At 44.6% G+C, this 24,806-nt stretch overlaps 1 protein-coding gene across 4 annotated transcripts in view; it reads left to right on the plus strand.

Annotated features, from left to right (window-relative positions):
• Positions 1–24,806, plus strand: part of nbeal1 (neurobeachin-like 1) — a gene marked incomplete at its 3' end in the record, with an annotated part of 90,776 nt that overhangs the window by 3,012 nt on the left and 62,958 nt on the right. For all 4 annotated transcript variants that reach the window (XM_080758760.1, XM_080758762.1, XM_080758763.1 and 1 more), the window contains exons 3-7: positions 13,484–13,575; positions 21,102–21,263; positions 21,817–21,898; positions 22,602–22,729; positions 23,052–23,134. In XM_080758760.1, coding sequence (XP_080614886.1) covers positions 13,484–13,575; positions 21,102–21,263; positions 21,817–21,898; positions 22,602–22,729; positions 23,052–23,134 — 547 coding nt within the window. The remainder of the gene's footprint in view (positions 1–13,483; positions 13,576–21,101; positions 21,264–21,816; positions 21,899–22,601; positions 22,730–23,051; positions 23,135–24,806) is intronic.

The raw sequence follows: 24,806 nt of genomic DNA on the forward strand, positions 1-24,806 counted from the left end.
GACTGTGCGTATTTGCACCCATGAAGCAATATACTCTCTCTCTGGGACTGAAGCTCCTCACGGCCAGTATTTAACTAATACGTGATTCTGGGACTTCTTTATTTATTAAATGTAGGGGATTTTCCCAGTTGCAATTCCTACAGATTAAAAGCTGACCAGTTGCCCTCAATTAGATTAAACTGCCTGCAGTTGTACTAGTTGTTTTTCTCTATGCCAAAGGGCAACATTTTGAAGAATTAAACAAATGCACTAAATAATCAATGTGCAGTTTAGCATACAGTACGTTTCTCAGCTGGGGCTTTGGATTGCTGAGTGACAGAAGGGCAGAACCTCAAGACAGTCAATAATACGACTTCAGGAGGGGTCGATGGATACCCATGTGACCTCACCCCCCCTGGCTCTACTTATGTTGAGGTCTCGCTTTATATCCTGAACAGGCACTGTCAGCTACAGCTAAAGTGGTGTGTGCGTGCGTGTGTGTTTTACAGGTGGCCTCAGCCTATCACAGTGCGCCGGTTACCGATTGAGATCTAGCAGTATAGGACTTAACACTCGTATTATGAACACCGCACACTGTTGTTACTGTAGTATTGTTACTTTTTAGCGCATATACGCTCCAGTGGTGGCTGGAGGCTATACTACATAGGTTACATGACAAAAGGCAGTCATTGTAAAATTGTGACAATATGGAGGCGGAAGAGTTTGTTTACCGTCGGAGTGCTTGACCACACTATGCTGTATCAAATGATCACATGCATGTATTATCCACGTTACGTGTGCCCTGAGCAGAGGAATTGATTATGTGACATCATTTTGTCTTGGAGAAGAATCGGCACTTCTTCTCGGGTACGACAGCACTTTGATGAAGAGCCTGAAAAATTGCACGCACGCACACATGCACACGCGCACACACACACACACACACACCCTTGTCGTGAACAAGGGTTACTGGGATACATTGTCAGTCAGGAGAACTTGCAGTCACATGTGCTGTATCAACTCAGGAATGTTGGTGTGTGTGTGAGCTGAGGCCCATGGCTTCGGCATGTCTGCACCACTGAAGACCCCCTTTTCCCCCGACACAGGGTTCCTTGTGCCGGACCTCCAGCTAGGGTCACTGACGGCGTTGAGCTCTTTCAAACTCGGCCCGGGACGTTTGACTCTCTATCGTGATTGTCATATTATGTGTGTCATCACTCCACTGCATGCCACAGTGATTAAAGAGGCATGGACGAGGAGCTAGAGATGCAACACAGAGCTGTGTTTGAACTCATCAGGTTTTGATGAGGCTTACGCTGCGTTCACTCTGGCCATTATGGAAAAGATACAAAGCTACACAGCCTATGCTGAAACCAGCTCAACCCTTTGTAGCAGCTGAAACCAGCCAACGTTTTTGTAGCTTTGTAGCTGCTGTAGCTTTTGCAGCAGCTACAAAAGTTGGATGTGTCTTTGTTGCTGGCTTCCATTGAAAATTAATAGTAGACTGTGTATTTGTATCTGGCCGTGTGAATGCAGCATTACACTTCGTGGCTTGCACAGACTCAAGTTTAGTTTAGTTGCAGCCGTAATTCCGTCCTATACTCTCCTTGTTGTCTTTATGACAAGCATCAGGAAACAGTAGGTCGGCTAACCTAGCATTAGCACTTTGATATAGCCTGCAGGGCAGGCAGTCACCAAAAAGGGTAAAAGTCCAAAGTGCCTCATCAGTCACAATGTGGGTTTGTCCCTGCTCTTTTCCTCCTCGCTCTCTCGTCTTCCCTTCCTCTATGTGTAATTATTAACAGAGGAATGGAGAGAGACTAGACGGCGTCATTAAGGGTGGCAGAGGTTAACGGTTGAGGTGGAGCCTGCCAGTCAGTCAGTCAGTCAGTCAGGTGATGATTTGTCCGTTGTTACTGCATGGTATGTTGACAGTACGAGCTATACACGAAACGCCAGGACATGTTGCTGGGAGAACCTGCTCACCCAGCTCCGTGTGGCCTGCCATCATGACACCCATTCATATCACAACAATGACTCATGTCTTGCTTTGTCTTGCTTATCTCTAACATTCATTAGTGTGGTTGCCCTAAGGGCAGTAACTGCCTGACTTTATGTATATTTCGTATATAAACGTTTTAGGTCAATACATCATCATCATCATAACCCTAACCCTGCAGGACTCAAAGCTTGAAATTGTTGGCGCAAACACACTTGCAATTTACCAGAATTGCGCCTTTTCTTAGTTTTCTAGTTCTCATTTATTCTGCGGGTCCTTCAGTTCCCTAATACAACGGCAGCACAGCACTCGCAGGCAGCACCCCCCCCCCCCCCCCCCCTGCTATTGTCTAAACTGTCAATTACACAGAGACTATTATTACAAGAACCGGTACTGGAAGGTTCAGTGTTGGATTAATTAATAATGGTGTTCATGTCACTTAATCAAGCTGCCAATCAGCCGGGGTTTGCTGCCCTGTCCTATTAGTATGTTGACGAGCAGGAAGGAAATTAGTAGTTGTGAAGTAAAGGGGCTAAATGTGTTAGTGAGTGGAGATTGTGCTAAAATTAGTACGGAGCATTCTGCAGGTGCCCCATTAGCTGGAACGCATCTGTGTCAGTTTAGCTTTTAACCACTTTAGTCATTATTTTAAACTTATAGCTATTATGAGAAGAAAAGGGTCCCGCACACTGTTTTCACTTAAAGAGCAGTAGTTTTATTCAGATGACAACGTTTCGGTCTAAACGACCTTCATCGGGTAACTGTTTACCCGATGAAGGTCGTTTAGACCGAAACGTTGAAGGCTGGCTAACCCAAACCAGCCTTCGAAGGTCGTTTAGACCGAAACGTTGTCATCTGAATAAAACGACTGCTCTATAAGTGAAGACAGTGATCCTTTTCTTCTCATGGTTCACATTTGGTTGCCGGCTCCGACGCACCTGTCCTAGTAGGTGTGCATAAGGCCTTTTCGCTACAAAAGTTTAGCTATTAAAGCAGAATATACAAGCTCTCGGCGCTACGAGCTTGTAAATTTGCTATTTTTGAAAATGTGTGCAAAATATTCCCAGCCAATGTTCTTAACTCAAATCTTTGCTTCTTGGGGTGTCCCTGGAACAACATATTTTCACGTGGGGGTAGGGTCCTTCACATGAAAATGTCTGAGAACCACTGATATTAAAAGAGGTTTTTCAGAAAACTGTCATGATTTAGATAAGACATTTGTAGAATCGGCCTCAGGTCTCAATGGGCTTAAAGCTAACCAGATTGGACACAATCCCCGAAACCTGCTGAACGCGTTCCTCTGCTCGTGTGACAGGGGCGTGGATGTCAGAGGCACACTGACTGTGGTCCGGCACCACCGCCCAGGCTTCTCAGGGGCCCAGAGGTCGCAGACGGCAGCTAAGACCATTATGTAACCGCCGGGCGATCCTCTTAGGCGCCTGTCATCAGGTCCATGCCGGAGCCATGGTCCTCGTTTACAGCGGCAGAAGGTTACTCCAGAACAACACCTACAATACGTCGAACGCCTCCCTCAGACTGGGACAGTCGGTAGTGTTAGGCTGTGTTCACACGGGCAGATGCAAAGATACAGTCCACCATTCATGTTCAATGGAAGCCAGCGACATGAAGATGAAAAGATACAGTCCACCATTCATGTTCAATGGAAGCCAGCGACATGAAGATGCAAAGATACATCTGACGTTTTGTAGTTGTTGCAAAAGATACAACCGGCAACCGCTACAAAAAAGTTGAGCTGGTTTCAACTTCAGCTACAAAGATACAAATACGCGGTGTAGCTTTGCATCTTTGTATCTTTTACATCTGCCCATGTGAACGCAGCAGTAGGGAGGGAGTCTCTGTTCTGAGAGAGTATTCCATCAAAGGCCAGTTTCTGATACAATTCCATGGATGACTAATTGAATCGCTGCCAGACATGCACAACCTTGAATTTCCACATGGGATCATTAAAGTTCTGTCTATCTCACCCCCTTAGATCTCAACTGCTCAGAGAAATGCCCCGAGTCGGTACTGTGTGTAGTGCTGTGTAATATTTAACCCATCAGTAGTTTTTAAAGCTTAATGCTGTGTATTTAAGGCAAGCCCTGCCAAATGGCACGTCAGTGCTATAGCTTCTCTCTCTCTCTCTTTTTTTTACTGTCCGCAAAACCAGGGCTCTCTGCTGGGGATTAGCACACATGATGATCTCGGCCTATTTTACTCCAGCCTTCCTATTAAGTGGCTGGTTGACTGGATAAGACTCAAACGATGCAGTCAAATTAACACAGCCATAAAAGCATGCCTTTATGAGACTCTGGAAAGACGGTGGGTAAATGGGAGGAAGAGGGGAGGCGGATTAAGTGAGAAATAAAAAAGGCGGTGAGGGGGTGGGTATGGTGTGACTGTGAGCTGGGAATGACGGGGGAGAAAGTGCTGCGGTTTCACATATTTACTCAAGTAGATTACTCAGGTCTTTTTCCGGCTTTGTCATTTGTTTCCTAGTTACGGTCTAATCTGTACAGACTCTCGCCCTCTCTCTCTCTCTCTCTCTCTCTCTCTCTCTCTCTCTCTCTCTCTCTCTCTCTCTCTCTTGCAGATACACATAGTCAGACAAGCTCGCACACTGTTTTATGCGCTGGCATGCAAACTTTGTTCCCTCAGGCTATAGCTTTCTCTCTCTCCCCGGCCCTCCGTTTTCTTCACACTCGTTTGTCTTGTCTCTCTCTCTCTCTCTCTCTCTCTCTCTCTCTCTCTCTCTCTCTCTCTCTCTCTCTCTCTCTCTCCCCCTGTATTTCTGTCTGTCTCGCCCTCCTTGCTCCTGATTCTCTCTCTGTGCTATGAATACCTCCAGAACAACAATGATGTCATTCAGATTTGGTGTCGGCCACGCCCATTGTGGGTTTAGCCCCTCCCCCACAGCCTCTATAAATGTGCACCCTTGCTGGTGATGACATCACCACATGGGGACGCCCACGGGGGGAGTTAGGTTGACCGTCAGTCAGGCAGTGATTGTGGGCTGGCGGAGGGCAGCGCTGAGTGACGCCGATCAGCCAAATGAACTGGACCTAAAGCGAGCCTCTTAAACATTGCGGTTTTCGGTGGCTCCGTGCCATTTCTGCCCTTCACCAAACTAGGCCAGCCACAGGAGCCAGACAGCTGACTGACCTGGCCGGCTGACAGACCACACGACTGACCACGCCTGTCTGGGAGGGTGGGGCATTGGAGCGTCCAGTCCACTGGTTTTCAACCTTTTTCATATCATGGCCCATGACCCAGTAGAATAGGGCAGTGGTTCTCAAACGTTTTCATGTCAAAGACCCCCAAATTGACACTTAGCCTGCATGTGGAACCCCACTAGAAAATATATGCCAAGGACCCCCATAAGAGAAGATTGTTCTGGATCTAGCTGTGATTTTCAGACACATTTAATTTCATGGACGACCCCAATGTATATTGTAAAATCAAAGTAAATTTTAATCTCTGAGTTACAGACCTATAACGGTCCACTTGGTAGTTGGTTCCTAATTACCATTTAGCTGAGGACCCCCCTGGAACTCTCTCAAGGACCCCTAGGGGTCCCCACTGTGGGAACCACTGTTATGGGGAGCCGGGTTGAAAGTGACACTTGTTAATTGTTATGTTGGAGGGCCTAACAACAGCCCTATAGGGCTCCATTTCCGTCACCGCTAAAACCCTTATCCCTAAACTTCTTTGCCTTTTTTACTATTTTTCAAAACATTTTGAATAGTTAAAATGACTAGTCTACAAGCTCACAACATGTCAATGTAGATTGGCTAGTTGAACTATTCAAAAATGTTTTTCAAAATAGTAAAAAAAGGCAAAGAAGTTTAGGGATAAGGGGTTTAGCGGTGACGAAAATGGAGCCCCTAGAGTCTAGACTCTAAATCAGCATTTCTCTAAATGGTTACCCCAACACCGAAGATGTCACAAGAGCTGTCATTCGTTTCCATCTCATTTGGAAAAGCAAAATGTATTGATCTGTGTCGCTGATGAGGATTTTTGGTTACTCTCCAAAGGTCAGCCTAAGATCTTTGCAAGCGTATTAATTACTGTATTTAGAGCTTAATACTGTAATTGGTCAAATATTGGCAATGCAAGTTAAGCAGGATCACATGCACTTGATTTATTTCCATGGGCATTCCAGTTTTTGCTTTTGGAACAAGGTGACGGATAAGAGCAATGGCCAGGCTTGCCTGGCCTAATGGGTCGAGAAGATAAACACACTGTCTGGCTATAGAGGGCATGCTGGATATAATCCCTGAGTGGATGATTGATGTTGTTATACCACCAGCACCGACAAAAAACAGACCATCCATGGCAATTACGGCCATTTTGATTCGCCAAGGCATATCGTGTGTGTGTGTGTGTGTGGGGTACACAAATTTCTCTATACCTAACGAGAACATGTTTAGAGCTATTAAAAAGGGAGATCAAAGAGAACGCCACTGCACTTGTAATCCAGGTCTTCAGAGGGAATGAATGAATGGACACCATTGGACGGCTTTTCTGTTGGAGGCTTGGCCAGTTAGCTGCAGTTATTATACGGAAATAAGGGAGGACAAACGCTAAACAGCCCTCCTTCACTGCCTTGTAGTTGTTAAGAGTTGTCTCATAAACTCACTTGCTCCCATGCATTATATGATTACTGTCGAGAGCAAGTGACATTTACTTTGTTTTCACACACACACACACACACACACACACACACACACACACACACACACACACACACACACACACACTGTGTGTGTGTGTTTCTGGGTGTGTGTAGGGGTCAGTAATAGAGGCCTAGAATAAACAGTGTCCTGCAGTAAAAACCAGGGCGTGTCCCACCCTGCCACACAGTCCCAGGGCAGGTCCTCAATAGGCATCTGTGCTCTGAGACAGCCACCCACTAAAAGAGGGCATTCTCTGACACACACACACACACACACACACACACACACACACACGTCAGTCATTTGCTGTATGGGTTGCCACAAACGCGTTCACTCCCTTCATAGATAGATGATGTTAGTTAGCCCAAATCTCTGGTTTCTGTCTCAGCCTTTGTCTCGCTTTCTCCTCCATTCTTTTCACCCTCTCTCTCTGATTCTCAACGTCCCTTCCTGTTTTCTCTGTCTCTGTCTCTCTCTCTCTCTCTCTCTGTCTCTCTCTCTGCCTCTCTCTCTCTCTTTCTCTCGCTCTCTCTCATGTATGCCGTGTACATACACACACTGTACAGACCAGAGACCACACAATAAAATCCAGTGTGTTCGGGTCCCTGTCTATCCATGGGTCAGGTCGTGTTACACAAAATAAGCGTGTGTGTGTGTATGTGTATGTGTGTGTGTGTGTGTGTGTGTGTGTGTGTGTGTGTGTGTGTGTGTGAGAGAGTCCTGCCCGGTAACGGTTAAAAGTGTTTCATGCAGCCGTGCATGGATTGAAGTTCTTAGTCCCCATGACTGATTTCAGTCAAGAAGCCCAGCTTGTCTTCTTTGAAAGCATGCATGCATCTACAAGCTCACAACATGTGAGCACAGCAACGTGTTCCAGCATCTTCCAGAAACATGAATGGTCTCAGAAATGTCATGATTTCTTCAGCTGGTCGGCCTAATATATACATCATCAATCATTACATTTTCAGTCTTTAGATTTAATTTTGCTTTATTCCATGAGCCGTGGTTACACAGACGGAACCACGTGTAGGCATGAACAAAACAAGACATGACATGACACCAGTGGTGGAAAAAAGTTAAAGTACCAAATACAAGTAAAAGTCCGGAATTCAAAATGTACTCAATAGAATAATTTTTGAAATTAATCAAAATCTTAGAGATTAAAATAGGGTGCATTTTACACCCCAAAACGCAGTTTATAGTTGAGGGACGCAATAAAACAGCGACCTCTGCATCCCTGGGATGCACTACTGTACTGTTTAGTTATAATAATAATTTCTTCTTCTGTTTTCTATATGAATATAACCATATAAAATGAAATGGGAGTTAAATGCTGCAATTTGTAAAAATATGACTCCTAACGTCGCTGAAGACTCATAAAATGTCCCTGGGAGTCATCTAAAAGACCATCCCTGCATCCCGGGACTCATTACATTGAAAACCTATTTACATCACTGAAATCTACAAAGTAACTTTAGTAACTAAAGTTTTCCAATAAATGTAGTGGAGTAATGGTACAATATTTGGATCTGAGATGTAGTGGAGTAGAAGTAAAAGTAATGGATATTGTAAATAATCTCCTGCCCTACACCACTGCATGATTCACATCCAATCCAACTAGTATACTATATTATATAATGTATATGTATTTCTGTACAGTCCACGCACACACATACACACACACACACACACACACACACACACACACACACAGAGGGTCCCAGGCTTGTTCTGATGACCTCACTGTGAATTCCACAGTGCTGGCAGGCAGGGCTCCTCTGCTCCGACTGGCCCGCTCCCATTCTGACACACAGACACACACACACACACACACACACACACACACACACACACACACACACTCCTCTAACTGGCCCACTCCCATTCTGACACGCAGACAGAAGCCCTCCACAGCGCCAATGACTCTCGCATGCATGCACACACACACGCACATGCACACACTTACACTTTTGAATTCAAATCAGGGTTCAGGGTCAGGGTTTAATCCATGGCCGAGTCATACCAAACTAGACTATAAACATGGACAATTGGACATGGTACCCAATCCCACCCTATTTGGCATTGGCAGCATCAAGGGTTGGATTGGTGGTAAGGCCATGATGCGGCATACTAGCACTGTGTGTCAGTGCAATTGGAGACACACACACACACACACACACACACACACACACACACACACACACACACACACAAACACTGTACATTTTGAAGGCAGACATCGATTTATCTTTGGCCACTGGCACTGAGGCACTCTTATTGCCACCTCTAATAGCATCTTATTGTGCCTTCTGGCAGCTCTATTCATGATTTTAATTCATTTGAATGCCAATAGAAAAATCTGTAAATATATGTAATTTTAATGCGGCAAGTATATATAGTATTACACACTGGTGTGTTAGATGGTGCCGGTAACTTCACCTTTATGCCGATTTTGACCGAATTCTGAATCTGGTTGTTGTCATTTCCGGTTCAACGGTGTAAACATCTGCTATCTTTCTTCACTGTGTGCTCTACAGTGATCTGTCTCCCATTGCGTGTGATCATTGTTTTTTTTTCACATCTAAGTCAAATTAAGCCCCGAATATCGCATTTTGAGCAGCTCTGCACATAAAGGCCGCGTGTGTGCGTGCGTGCACGCGAGGATTTCGGCCGGTTTTAGGTGGATGACATCGACCGTTAGCAAAAAATGCTAAAATATGCTAATTCATTTAAAACAAATCCCCCAATTATAGGGAATAAAACAATTATGTCCATTACGTCAACGGTAGTGGGGGATTTTGTGATTAATTACGTCACTAATGTCAAGGGCAATAAAGGGGTTAAAAAATATACAGGTGTATATATATATATATATATATTTAGATTTTTATTATCGTGAGAATGATGGCTTCCATTATCGCATTGCAACTTTTCAGGAATAGAAAGCCTGCAGTTTCTATTAGCTTGGATTCCCCGACGATGATGTCACTGGTGGACGGGTTTCTGAACTGCCCTCCTCACAGATACAGACCGTAGGAGAAAAACATTGTACCATTTTATCATGAACATTAGTGAGGACCAATTATATGAAGATAGGTTGAAAAGTGGTGAAGTGGTCCTTCAGTCTAAAGAGTGCATGTCTGTAGATAAATTGTAGTATAATCACAACCATGTTGCATCTGCTGTCCACAGACCCTCTTTCCTACACGGATACGGCAAGTTTAATCGTGCCTTTTTAGCCCGAAACCGTCCGACAACCTTCTGATTCCCAATTGCCCGCATACTGAATCGCTGCTGCCAATTCCTCCTGCCCCACATAATTTCCACGTGCCACAATTATCCAGAGAAGACCTTAAATTGAAACATTAGCCTATATTTGAAGGTTTCTGCTGAGCTGAGCTTTAGTAATGAGACTTGGGTCCATGCAAACTCCAATATTGCGTTGTATTTAGGATTGTGTCCTGTCAAATTCGTCCATAACCGCAACTTTGACAATTATTTCCTCTTCAAACTGTGACTAGATCGCTCTGGTCTTAATGGGACATTTCACCACTGGAAGAAACTGCAGTCACTCAATGTTAGTAGTACTTAAGTTGTAGTAGCACAATTTGGAATTTGCACCCTAAAAATAATGAAGTCTGTGTCTCACTAGGGTTTGACTGGAGTACGGCATTCCTACAATGACCATAATGCTTTGGTGTACTGCCTGTCCTTCTGGAGAAGGGTGAGGCTGCGTGGAGGTGTGACTTGTAGTCAAGGAAGTGAGACCATATTTTCATGATGTTTGGTCATGAACATGGCGTCATAACTCAAATATCTAAAAACACATATTACACAGTACACACATAAAAACCCCCAAGAAAGTTTTTCTTGTGTTCTAAACATTAAAATAAGATCATGGCTGCAAGTGGCCCTTTAAGACCACCATTGCTGGGCTAATAGTTGGATGTCTTCAGGCTTTATTATGCAAAGAAGACCGCAATAAGAATAAAATCGACAGCTGTGTAATTCCAAAACACGTGGGCATGAATGAAACTAAAAACCAGGCCAGTTTGAATTCCTGAAAATGTTTTTTGGGACATGACACAGTGGTTTCATGTGACACCGTGCACCACACACACAATGCACAGTCTTCATCCCTATTTCCAGCTAAAGCAGAACAATTGAGCAGCACACCACCAGAATGCAGGCTAGGCTACACCTACTGGTATGTGATATAGCAGTGGTTCTCATTCTCAACCAATCGTCCGGGGACCACCAGTGGTCCTTGAAGGGATTCCAGTACCCCCAGCTAAATGGAGAGTTGGTAACCAAATGGACCCCTATAGATCGTTAACTCTTGAGAGCGTAAAATGAAACCAAATGGACCCATACGGGTCCATTTGGTTTCATTTTACAGTTAAAGTTAAATTATTGTTAATCATCTGCAATACTTAATTTACAAGAAGTCTACACAAGTAGAGAACGTAGAATAATTGTTATTTTGGTCAACGTTTGCCTGTTGTCTCTCAGTTTGGACAAAATTGTGTAGTCTTGAGTCTGAGGCTAAATCTCATCAAATCCGTGCCTCAAAATGCTGAATAAATAATAGACCTTTATATGAAAAGGATTGAAAACCACTGTAATACAGTATGTAATCTCCTCCGTTCACCTCTCCACTCCTCCTTGACCCTTGTGGGAGGAGGTGACTGCTCGCCGTATTCCCTCTCTCCCTCTAGTGAGAGATTAGCCTGGCTGGCTGGCGGGGAGATGGCTGGAATTCCTTCATGTCAGAGAGACTGAGCGAGCAAGGGAGCCATATGAAAAGAATGCTGCAGCGTCCCCGCGTCCTGTGTGGCTGGGAGCACTGGGCTCTATAGTGTTGATTTCGTCAACTGAAACGACGTTTTTTTTCACTGGCGAAAACGACAAATAAAATAATATATATATATATTGACAATTTCGTCAACAAATAAAAACTAGACTAAACTGTTGAGGGAGGGACTAGTGGGGAAGAGAGAACTAAAAGACAAGTCATTTTATCCTTGGTTGCATGCTGAAAATCGCCGATCTACAAGCTCACAACACTTCGCAGCACGACATTTTGTGAGCTTGTAGATCTGCTATTTTCAGCATGCAACCAACTCTAAAATCTTTAGATTTTGTCGACTAAACCTAGACTTAGCACTAAAACATTTCAGTTGACTAAAATGTGACCAAAACTAAATGTATTCAAAAGTGAATATGACTAAAATAAAATCCAAATTTGCTGTCAAAATCAACACTATAGTGGCTGGAAGCAGTGGGATCTGGTTCAGCCCAGCGCCTCTGCTCCCTCCCTGCTGCAGAAGACCCAAGCAGTCAGGGATATACTGTACATTCCCAGCATTACAGTTTGTCAGCATTCAGAAACGCGTCCGACTTTAAAGGCCTCAGCCATCTGCCCTCTTCCGAAACTGTAGCTGTATAGCTTCAGCGGAGCATGCCTCACATATCCCTTCCCCTCCTTCCTTCAATGTGAACCGGTTGCACACATTCCCCGGCGGCTTGGCTTGGAATTCACACCCGGAAGTTGTGTTGTCACAACTGTGGCAGCACAGCAGTGCCAAGCGAGGCCAACCTGTCCCTGCGGGGTCTTTTTTCTCTCCCTTCTCTTCCCGTTGACTTCCCTGGCAGGGCATTGTTCCATGGAATGAATGGAGCCCGGCCCAGCAAACCAGCTGCCAGTGACGTCTCCCCAACCCCGGGGAGCGCAGGCAGAATGCGGCCTGGCCTGTTTGTCTCTCTCTCTCCGACAGGTGTGCGTTTTAGCATCCCCTGCCCCGCCCCTTCTACTGATGAGCATCACACAGACACCTGTTGGAGTCGTCCCGTATACTGTAGCCATTTTTGTTTAGACCTAGAGATAAGACGGTGACGGGTCAGTCAGTGTCGGTGTCACGTGTGAGAATGGCTGCGCTGGCAGACCATCTGCAAAGTCACTTGACTTAGTTAAACCCTACCCTATAGTTGAGAGGTGTCTGTACAGTGTACACCAAATGTCTTTGCCGAAAATAGCTGATCTGATCAACAAGCTCAGAACACGTTATGCTAGCTATTTTTCCACAAATGTTCTATTTTGCCCAGAATAGTTAAAGATGTGGTTAAAGATGGAGTGCTGTGATTTTTGTACTTTTTCCTCTATGGACATGGTTACAGTAACATTACTCTAGAAGACCCCTAGGTGTGGTTAGAATATCCAAATATGTCTTCCCTGTGTATTTTTGGTTTCTTCCTGAAAGCTGAAAGCCTTTGAGTCAAATCGCAATACACCAATTTGTGACAGCATAACCCTAACCCCTCCCCTAACCTATTATCATACAACAGCTGTGGGCGATGCTTAAGTTCATTTTAACACTTCCTCTACAGTTTTTTTTGGGGGGGGGGGGTCTGTAATATCTGTAATATATCTGTATTTGGCTGAAAATGTGTTGTTCCAGGGACCCCCCAGAATCAAAGATATGAGTTATAAACCTTCGCTGGGAAAGAACACGCATTCAAAGATTTGCAGTTTTGCAACAGTTTTCACGATTTTTACAAGCATGTAGATCGGCTAAAGTTTAAAACAATGGTGTAATGGTTAAGCTCAGATGCGTTCCATGTCTTAAGGTGGTTGCACACTGGACACGTTATTCGGAAAACCGATGGAGAAACGCTGCTATAAAAATCCGAAAAACGGTGAAGTGGTCCTTTAGTCTAAAGAGTGCATGTCTGTAGATAAATTGTATATCACAACCATGTTGCATCTGCTGTCCACAGACTCGGTGTGGGACAATAATCTCTTAACACGTTCTTCTCTGTCTGTTTTCAGAGGGACCCTGACTACCTGAAGCTATGGCTGGAGATCTTCATCAGCTCCTACGAGCGCTGTCTCGATGTGGACTTTGAGAAGCCACTTTCAAGGTAACAACATACAGTACTGTAGCACAATCTGGCTTAAAAGTGGAACAAAAAGGAAAAACCATTATCCCCTTGAGAGATGTTATGAATGCTTAATGGTATACAGTAGCAGTTGTTCAGGCAGCCTTGTCTATGACACATTACTCCATATTTGGGCAGGGTGTCGGCTCAATCCAAACAATTCCATTATATCAAATGAAAGTTAAAAAACACCTGTGTGAAGTGAGGGGCGCTCGTATCGTACATCATCATGATGTAACATGTCTATTTGCTCAGACACATACGAGTAAATTCTCCATTCATTGTCAATGAATTTAATGTTTGTGTAAGATGACAATCTACACTAATAGCTGAACATAGGAGGGGCTAGTGCCCCTCGAAAAAATATATAATAAAACGTGAAAGAAAAATTACTGGAAGTACTTTTTTGTGCAGCGCACATGGAATTTGGTGCTAGTGCTATTGGTCGAGCACTTTGTGAGATTAGTCTCAGACAAATGTGTGCACGCACGCACGTACGCACACACACACACACACACACACACACACACACACACACACACACACACACACACACACACACACACAAAAATCATTGATTAATGATCATGCATAACACCTAGTGGGACAGTGACCTAGAGTCCAATCCCAGGGCTTGAACCTGTCGGGTCGGTCGAAACGTTGCAATTTGTTGCCTTACAATAAAGTAAGTCTCGGAGCTCTACAAACTGGCTGTTTGTGGATGTTCTTCCTCTTCCTTAACCCGTTTTTGGCGGGAACCCCTTTTGAAAACATCCCTTTTCATTCATCTCAGATCACTGACCGGTAGCCATTTAGCTCTTGCATCAAGAGCAAAGTGACCACCATATACATATCTGTGTAACTTGGCTCAGCCTGTGTGTGTGTGTGTGTGTGTCTGCGCCTCATCTACAGACACATCATGTCTCCTTCTGCATCGCAAAGCCAAAAATAGCGCAGTCAGTCACACAGGATGCCTTGGTGCAGAGGTCACGTTTCTTCTATGCGAGTGATGTCACACACATGCATACACACATCTAGCCCTGTGCACTAGGCTCCATCGGCGTATCTAGGGAGGAGGTGAGCGATGGACTGGTGGGATAGCGGCTGTGACTCACGTGATCATCACAGTGGAGGAGGAGAGGCCAGTGTGAGGTTGCATAATAACGCAGGCAGAGCAGAGCAGCCGGTTTGTGTGTGTGTGTGTGTGTGTGGGTGTGGGTGTGCACGAGCCAGAAGAACGTCTATAGAAACGAAAGCGTGCGTGCGTGCGTGCGTGCGTGCGTGCGTGCGTGCGTACGTGCGTGCCTGCGTGCGTGATCGCAGTGCCATGCAAGCAGCAGCAGGGGGGGAGGGGCAGATGAAAACCTCATTAGTAATAGTACATGAGTGTGCTGTCACTGTGGGTGTAGCTCTCTCTCTCTCACCCTCACTATCTCTCTCTCTCTCTCTCTCTCTCTCTCTCTCTCGTCTCGACCTCTCTGTTCTTTTCTCAGTCTCAACCATCTCTCCCTTTCTGTCCCCCCCCCTCTCTCTCAGCTGGGATATCTGTCCTGTTTTCCCACTGATACGCATCGCTGTGATTTGGCCATGCTCCACACACACACTCACACACACACACACACACACACACACACACACACACCGGCTTCTCTTTCTAGAGATGAACTGCAGACCCCATACACACGCAAACACGCTGATGTTTCTATAGACGTTCTTCTGGCTCGTGCACACCCATGCACACGCACAAACCGGCTGCCCTTAGATGTTCTGCACGCTCGTGCACACCCATACACATACTGTACACACACACACACACACACACACACGCTGCTCTTTCTATAGAGCAGCGTGTGTCTGTGTGTACACACGCTGCTCTTTCTATACACACACACACGTTGCTCTTCACACACTCGTGCACGCTCGTGGCACTGCCTCTGATAAGCGGCCGCTGCATAGCTGATGTAGCATGTAATCTGATACGCCCGGAGGTGGCTGCAGCCAGTGTGTAATGTGTATGCACGTGCACCTCAAGAGATGGGGAGGGACCGGGTGCTTTGTTTGTGTTACCAGTGTGCACATCTGCACCCTGAAGGCGTTGCATGTGTTCGCTTTAAGTTGTGTGTGTGTGTGACTGTGTGTGTGTGTGTGTGTGTGTGACTGTGTGTGTGTGGGGGGTCTGGTTCATGTTGCGCTCTATCTACAAACATCCACTTGTGTGCTTGTTTGTATGTACACATTTGTGTTTGGGATGAAGTGTGTGTGTGCTTACATCTATTTGTGTGTGCCAGTGTGCACGCTTCATTTCTAGAGAGAGATAACCACAGGTCACTCCTTTCCTGTCCTCTTACACAGTACAAATCTCATTTAAATGGGGGTCCTTGACATTAAAATGGTTGAGAATCACTGCTAGAGCCGTACAAATCTTCTCCTATAGGGGTCCCTGGCATATGTTTTGAAATGGCGGTCCATGGGCTAATTAGTGTCAATTTGGGGGTCCTTGACATGAAAAGGTGTGGGAACCACTGCAGTAGACCTTGTAGAGCAGATATCTTTAATATTGTCCTGTCATGGCAATGACATTTTGCCTAGACTTTTGCACAGCAGTGGCAGCGCACAAACAACTGAACATCAGCCCAAAAGGGAAACGGAGAAGACAGAAATCAACCCTGACACACATCATGGAACAGCAACATCTGCCAACATTGCTGACATAATGTTGTGTTCCCACGTTATTTCCCTGTGGTCTCACACAGTCTACAGATGGCTTTCGTTTCATCAAGTTCATCATCTCTGCCATCTACGTTTTAAAATCCAAAATAAAGCCAGATGTTGTTAACGTAAGCTAAGGTGCTGGCTTTAAGGGAACAGTACCCGCTATTGTTATAAATGATTGTTTAGTCAACTATAGAGCTTCTGTTGTTCAAATGTTACTAAGCACAAAGACAACTAGACCGACACTGTGGTTAAATATATGCGTACTGTGAAATATGTGTTTGATCTGTCTTTAAATTTGAAGATGAAAGGAAGCTTATTAGGTGAACTCCAAGCACACTTTGGACAAGCGAGGACAAAGGTTAAAAATATGCCTTTTAATGGCATATACAACCAGTGAGATGCCCTGAAAGCGAGCAGCGGCGAGGTCGCGTGCACGCATCCGTCCTGAGTGACGGCAGACTGCTCGGCAGACTGCTGGGCCAATTTTTTGGAAAATCAACATACTGTGTGGAATGAATTTTGTAATGGCCATATATGGAGCGTGTCTTGAGTGTACATGGTTTGAGGAGGTCAGATCAACATATGGAATGTCAGAACAGGTCAGCTCCACATATGGAGATCTAAGGGTGGCAGCGGGGGCTTGAGTGTACAGGGTTGATGAGGGACCAGGTAGAGAACTGTAGTTTTCCAGGGTTTGATGAGGTCAGTGTTTGAGTGTTGTGATCCTCGGCCATATATGGAGCGTGTCACAAGACGTGACGGACTGACGACCATATATGGAGGCGTGACGGATCGACGGACGGACGGTCTGTCAGTCTTTTGAACACGGCAATTAGTTTTAGTCGTATTATTAGTCATCTGTAATTGTTTAGTCTTAGTTTTTTTTAGTCATAGTCTTAGTCAACAAAATGTGTGGATGATTGGATGATTCGAGGATGGAAGTTTAAAGTGTACTGTGAAGTGTAAAAATGTGGCGCAAATCTTTGAATATATATTCTTTCAAAGTGAATGTTTTTAACTCGGGTCTAAATGGGTTAAGCAGGTTGCTTCCAGCTGTCAGATCACAGACCTATCCTTGGTCGCACTTTGCAATCCAGGCAGCGGGCCCATTCAAAGCATTATCCCAGGGTGCTAGAAATGTCTATCCATGTCCTGTAAGTAGACTCAGAAATAAAACTAGTGTTGACTAATCATTGATTGAAACCTTTATTTCAGGGGAATCCAATTGAGACCAAGGTCTCTTTTTCAATGGCGCCCTGTATACAAACAAAGAACACTTACAGCAATGATTTTACATGACATGACAAACACACAAAAATATATGATACAAAAACACACATACACCAGAAAACAGAAACAGAATCTGAATCTTAAAAACACATATTACAAAAAGCAGGTGCATATACACCTTCTTCTAGTCAGTGTGAGGTCAGTTAAAAATCTTTTAAAAATATCATATGAAAGAAGGACATCCAGCTTCAACTTGTTTTGACAGATATTCCATAGACGTGGAGCATGCACCCTGAAGGCAGTATCTCTCAGTTTAGAAGAGGTTTTTGGTACCTTCAACAGAAGCCTATCTTGAGATCTGGTACCATAACTTGAGGTATTGGGTTCTAGCAGCTTTGTCAAATACAGGGGTAGTTTGCCAAGTAGTGCTTTGTAAGTGAACAGGGTAGCATGTAGTTTCCTTCTAAGTGCCAGTGAAGGCCATTCTACTGATGTGTATAGCGTGCAGTGATGGGTTCTGTAACTTGATCCTGTGATAAAGCGAAGTGCGCTGTGATAGATTGCATCCAGGGGTTTTAAAATGCTGTCAGTAGCATGCATATGCAAAAGTGGCTCATATTTTGAAGAGGAAGAGGAAGTCTGTTGTAGACAATTGATAGTCTAATGATAGACAATTGTTACAGTACTAGAATTTCGCCGGCCTCCGGCCGGCGAATCCTAGTTACATTGCAGCGCAATATGGGAAGAAGGAAATAGCGGGAGTTGACAGAATTATTATAATAACAGAAAGTGTTTTTTATTTCTCATAAATACACAAACATGGTGAAACAACTACAGTCACAGAGAGCAGTGCCAAGGTAGCTGCTGCCTGCTAACGATGCAAACAACAGCCTTGCCTGTCGTGTGTGTGTGTGTGTGTGTGTGTGTGTGTGTGTGTGGGGGGGGGGATAGCACTAATTTTCAACATTTTACTGTGTCATAAATATTTACATCTGTAGCCTATATTGTGATTACATTTGACCGTACATTTGACTCTTGTGTTATATTCTTGTGAAATATTCAGTAAAGTATTGTGGTGAAATATTCACCCCAAGTTGATAAGATATGCAGAGAATATAATACCAAGAAGCCCCAGTTTGAAATGCATTAGGCCACAGACCCCCATTTGATACCATTTGCTCTCTGGGAAAATCAGGGTCCATTTGGTTCCATTTGTATGCTCTTGGAGTATGATGACTGTGCTAACAGTATTATCATCAAATATGTCTCAGTTTGAAGATTAAAAAAAACATATTTCATATGTGTGAGCTTGTAAAGTAGAACGTTCAACCAGAGACAGTGTTGCCAAGTCTGATCATTATAAGCTACTTTGGACTTGTTTATCTATTGGTAGTCCTTGACATGGAAATGTTTGAGTTCCACTGCTCTGAAACAACATTAGACAACAAAGTGTGACAGTCAACACCATAATTGATTATTTTAAGACTAATTTCCGGACCATTTCTGATTTACCTACTTTGAACTGGCCTATTAACATTTTTATAGACCTGGTTGCTTGTTTCACTCTCACATCCACGATATGTGGCAACCCTGGTCCCTGTTTGTTTTGGTTTGGTTTGCGTGTGGATGTTGTTTTGTGTTGCTTTAGCATCTTTAGCACAGTATCTATCACAGGGTGCAGCAGCTGCTGCTGTCATGAAAACGCAAGTTTCTGTCCCAGAAGCTCACGTTAGGTCTGCGCACACTGTACGTTGCTATGGCAAGCTGTCATCAAATGCTGCTAACGTTGTGGTCAGCACTGTTAGCATGTGTGCTATCAGGCAAAAGCTGAGATAGATATAAAACTACTGGCCAAAATGTCATACAAAACACAACCCCTCAAATCGGAATGTGATTGTGACCTACAGACCATCATGATTTGCTTGCTGGACCTATAAATAATTTATTTGCATTAAATTGCCACTCGCCTTAGCCTGCATGCCTATTCCTGTGTGTCTCTGTGTGTGTGTGTGTGTGTGTGTGTGTGTGCGCGCGTGTGCGCAGGCTGAGAGCTGCTGACTGTGATTGACGTGTGAGCTAGATAAATCAGTGAGAGTTGGAAAAAGCGCACGCAGAGCCAACTCGCAGGCAGTGCCTCAGGCCAGATGCCTGAGAATCGGCACAGGATTCTCTGGGTCACCAGTGTTGGTGTGACACACACGGCTTCCACATTTAGCTTCATACTGGGTGAAAGTGGCGTTCCAAAAATTATTTTTCCCCTCGGAATTCTTATTCACAATGAGATGGAGTTGAGGTGTTTGTGTTTGCTTGCTGGAGCTATAATTAATGTATTTGCATTAAATGTCCACTCGCGCATCGAAGTAAAAAGCAAGATGGCCGATTGTGAGACTGAAAAGTAGCTGTGGGGGCGGGCCTGGAGGGCCTATGAGAACACGGAGCAGTGTTGCCAGGTTTGCGAATTGTAAGCGAGTTGTAGTGTGTGCAAGTAGCCTGGTTAAAAGGGCTTGTTTCTGCCGCTGTTGGGGCAACAGAACATGTCGACCAGTTTCTGTCAACCAAAAGCCACGTGACCAACTCCACAATTGTTAAATTAGATGATGCCGGTAAGCGCTGTAGTCTAACCAAGATTAGTAAACAAGATATGAAATTTGGAAGTACGTTAAACATGGAACCTCCGCCGCATAATGGTGAGTAATTCATTGTATAAGTCTCACACTGGCAAAATCATCAACAACAGCTCCCCAAAAAAACAAACGGGTAGGCTACAGTACAGTACTGTTACTGTCACTGTCACTGCCTGCAAGAATCTGTAATTGAAGTTCACCTAGCCTGCTTATACCATACCTTTAAATTGTGCTTGGAACTGTTTGGCCGCCGTGCCAATTCTGATAAACATTCTCGTTCATTAGTTGAAGTCAGACGGATATTTTGTGAAGCCACTAAGGAAATGAAAGTTCATATAATGGCCTGTTGTGGCGCTCTCATTGGGCTCAAAAAAACCCATAGCCCCATAGAAGTCCATGTATTTGGGCCCAACTTCACCTAGACTGTATTACCTTAATAAACATGGTCATGAATACTTTTTGCTTCCAGTCACTAGTTTAAAGTCTCATTTCTAATGTCATAATGTTCTTTTTGGAAAATTATGGTCCCATTTATTAGAAAAATGACCATAAAGTCGCGCATGTTCTGAGGGGCGTGGCTACCGTTACAGTCTATGAACGGGATCCCCCACCCACTCGAGTCAAAATAAAAACCAACGAAGAAGAAGGGGGAAGTCCCGCCTCGTTGTCTGGGCCAGCCAATGGGCCAGCTGGCCTGAACTGGGCCAAAACGGATCTAGAAAGATGGCGACTTCCATTGCAAGGACTGACAGGCTTCATTTTACGTTCACGTTAGACCCGCGGGCCGCTTTGTCCATATTTTTTACAGTCTATGGTTGAAGTGGGTCCGCCGGCCGTGCACTGTGCATGGTGCTGCCTGAACTCTAACCCGTCTCCATTCCTGTCTCTGTCCGTCTCTCTGTCTCTCTTGTCTGTGTGTGTCCATCCGTCCGTCCCCAGGCTGGAGGACGTGCCCCCGGTGCTGACCCTGCTGCCGGACAATATCCTGCAGGTGCTCAGACACCAGCTGCTGCAGTGTGTCCAGAAGGCCTCGGACGGCTTGGAGCCCGAGCAACAGAACCTGTCCCTGCTGCTGCTCAAGTTTCTCATGGTCATCTGCAGGTTTGGAGAGGAACGCACACACACACACACACACACACGCGCATATGAACGCAAATCCTGGCCCTGGCGTTAAAACCTGGCGCTCACACACTGGGCAAGACCCACGCACATCCACAAAGCCGAAAGGGACACACAAACGCATGCTCTTGCATATTTTGGGACATCACTTTTAATTCCATTTCCATTTTGAAATGGACTTTTCATATTGGAGATTGAATCATTTTCAACCCACTTAGACCTGAGGCCAATATTAAAAATGCCTTCTAAATCCTAACCTAAGTTATGTTTTATTCAAAAACATAAAAATAATTCCTGTTGCTATATACATACTGTAGCAACGTCTAAAATGACACGGATGAAACAATAATAGGCTTTCCTGGTCTTAAACGCTTAATGGTTTATAGACCAGGGTTTTGGTGGTTGTTGTAGTTCTTTTGGGAATTAACATGTTCATATAATTGCACAATAATTTCTAATAATGATGGTGTGTGTGTGTGTGTGTGTGTGTGTGTGTGTGTGTGTGTGTGTGTGTGTGCGCGCGCGCGCACAACAGGAACCTGTCAAACGTGGAGGAGATTGGGACCTGCTCCTACATCAACCACATCATCACCATGACAACCCTCTACATCCAGCAGGTCTGACTCCCCCCCTCCTCTCTGCATATCGCTGAATCACCCTTCCTTCTGACTGTTTAAAATGATATCGCTGAATCACCCTTCCTTCTGACTGTTTAAAATGATATAGCTGAATCACCCTTCCTTCTGACTGTTTAAAATGATATAGCTGAATCACCCTTCCTTCTGACTGTTTAAAATGATATCGCTGAATCACCCTTCCTTCTGACTGTTTAAAATGGCATATCGCTGAATCACCCTTCCTTGTGACTGTTTAAAATGGCATATCGCTGAATCACCCTTCCTTGTGACTGTTTAAAATGGCATATCGCTGAATCACCCTTCCTTCTGACTGTTTAAAATGGCATATCGCTGAATCACCCTTCCTTCTGACTGTTTGAAATGATCGTGATAGCCCATATGCACAGCAAGGGCAATTTCACAACTAAAGCCTTGCAGCTCTAGCACCCAGGTACACATCGCATTTACATAGCTTCATTCACACGCACGTCATTTATGTTTTCTGGAATATAATGAGAGTGAGTAGTTGGCACGTCCTCCATGGCCAAAGAAGTGCTGAGTGAGGGAAGAAAAGGTGTTGGTGTTTAAATGTGGTGCTTGACCTGCATCTCATGTCATCCTGTCATCCTGTCATCCTGTCGTGTGTGTGTGTGTGTGTGTGTGTGTGTGTGTGTGTGTGTGTGTGTGTGTTTTGTCCTTGCAGTTGAAGAGTAAAACAAAGGAAAAGGAGATGGTAGACCAGACCCAGGCTGAAGAGTTTGTGCGTCATGCGCTGGCTTTCTGTGAGAGCCTCTATGATCCGTACCGCAACTGGAGGCATCACACCTGCGGGTAAAAACACTGACTGAGCCGTTAACACGGAACTAGTTTAAAAAGTACGCCATGTACGAAGTACGTAGAGTCGTAGACTCTTTTGGTCGATAAAAATAAAAATAAACTTTCAGTTTGGACTCTCCCTGCTCTTGCTTGTGCAATTTTGACATAATTACCAAGCCAAAGCAGACGTTAAAAGGTTTAGCTGTTTCGTAGCTGTTTCAGTCATTTTTCACAGTTTTCCAGACAGCGGGAAAACTCAGTGAATCCATGAATTGGATCCTCACACGTTTCTAATACAATTTTGTGTGTGTTTGTGTGTGTGCGTGTGCGCACGTAGGGAGCAGCTGGGGACTGTGGAGCGGAGCAGACAGAAGTACAAGGCCGCACCGCTCACCGTGGAGTTTGTCCCGTTTTTCTACCGTGAGTTCCTTCTCTCTCTTCTACGCCAATGGTTTTTCATATCAAGGCCATTATTTATTCGGCATTTGAGCCAGGGACTGACCACAAACGAAAGGATATTTTGTTGTCATTGGATAAGATCTTTGGCACAATTCCATGCTGTATTGAATTGATGTTGGTACCATTAGGAGAGACAACTGGCAAACGTTAATAACAAGAACTTTACATTCTTTAATTGTGTACGTTTCTTGAAAATTAAGTAATGCAGATGTTCAAGGAAAATGTAATTCTTGAGAGCGTAAAATGAAACCAACAGAGTTAAAGATCTATAAGGGTCCATTTGGTTACCAACTCTCCGTCATTTAGCTGGGGACCACCTGGAACCCCCCTCAAGGACCACTAGTGGTCCCGTTTAGAGACCAGGATTACTGCATGTTTTTGTGATATCCTAGGGGACACGGGGAGAACATGCAAACTCCACACAGAAAAGCCCTTTTTCCAACCACTCTCTCTCTCTCACTACACACTGCACAGCTACAAGTCACGACACAGTCGAGTGTCATTTCCAAATTCCCAGAGGCTGTGGTTTTCTTGGTTTTTAAGCAGAGTGAAATGACAGCTTCCTAAATTAGAGATTTTACTGCTATATAAAAAAAATGCTTGTGCCGCCGACAAAGAAACACACATTGCAGACATGATGCTTCCATTGTATTGTTATTAGATCCTAATGAGTCATAAATATTAATGTCCCTCATGGGAGGAACCAATCTGTGAAAGAATTTGTGTCCACAGTTCATTGAACTCATCCCAAAACAGAGCAACACGATTGTGCACGCACGCATGCACGCACGCACGCACACACACACACACACACACACACACACACACACACACACACACACACACACACAGCGAGTCTACTGTTACAGTCTTTAGTTTGCATGTCCTGTCTGTCTATGAGAAGCAGCTTGCTCTCTCTCTCTCTCTCTCTCTCCTCTAATTAGGTCTCTTACTTCCTCTCTCCTTCTCTATGTCCAAGTCTTTCTCCCCTTTTCTGAGCTAGTGTCCCGGCAGCTTTTCCCTGAGAGCTGCCATGTTTTTTAGTTCTCTCTCTCTCTCTCTCTCTCTCTCTCTCTCTCTCTCTCTCTCTCTCTGGATCCTGATGAATCCAGCCTTTGTGTGCTTGCTGCGTTCGCCTGGCGTTCCAATGCTTTGATAGAGCATGGTGTCTGTCTGGCCTCTTCACTGATCCTCGATGCCACTGTGAACAAACAGACTCTCTTCTCTATGCTGTTGTGGTTTGGTATCTGAACCAAGTCAGGTCCACTTTAATAACCTGACAGACTGAGTCTGTTTGTCTGAGTGCGTAGTGTCTATGATAGCGTGTGAGATTAGGTTTTAGTGTGGAAAAAGGTCAGAGGCCGTTAATCCAAATAATAAAGTGCACTGACTCAACATCACTCCTCTAGAACGCCCTATGTGGTTACAATTTACAATTTAGGCATTTAGCAGACGCTAAATCCAGAGTGACTTTCAGTACGCAGGAGCAAAATGTATATATTGCGACGGGCGGGGACATATATTATAGGTATTAGGTAGGCCTATATTTTATTGTGACACAAAGACACGGTGACGAGTTGCGCACGGGACGCAATGTAAGAACGAGAGAGAGAGAGGAGAGAGGGAGAGAGAC

This window comes from Protomyctophum bolini, assembly GCF_963924005.1.
Source record: "Protomyctophum bolini genome assembly, chromosome: 24".
Taxonomy (NCBI): Eukaryota; Metazoa; Chordata; class Actinopteri; order Myctophiformes; family Myctophidae; genus Protomyctophum; species Protomyctophum bolini.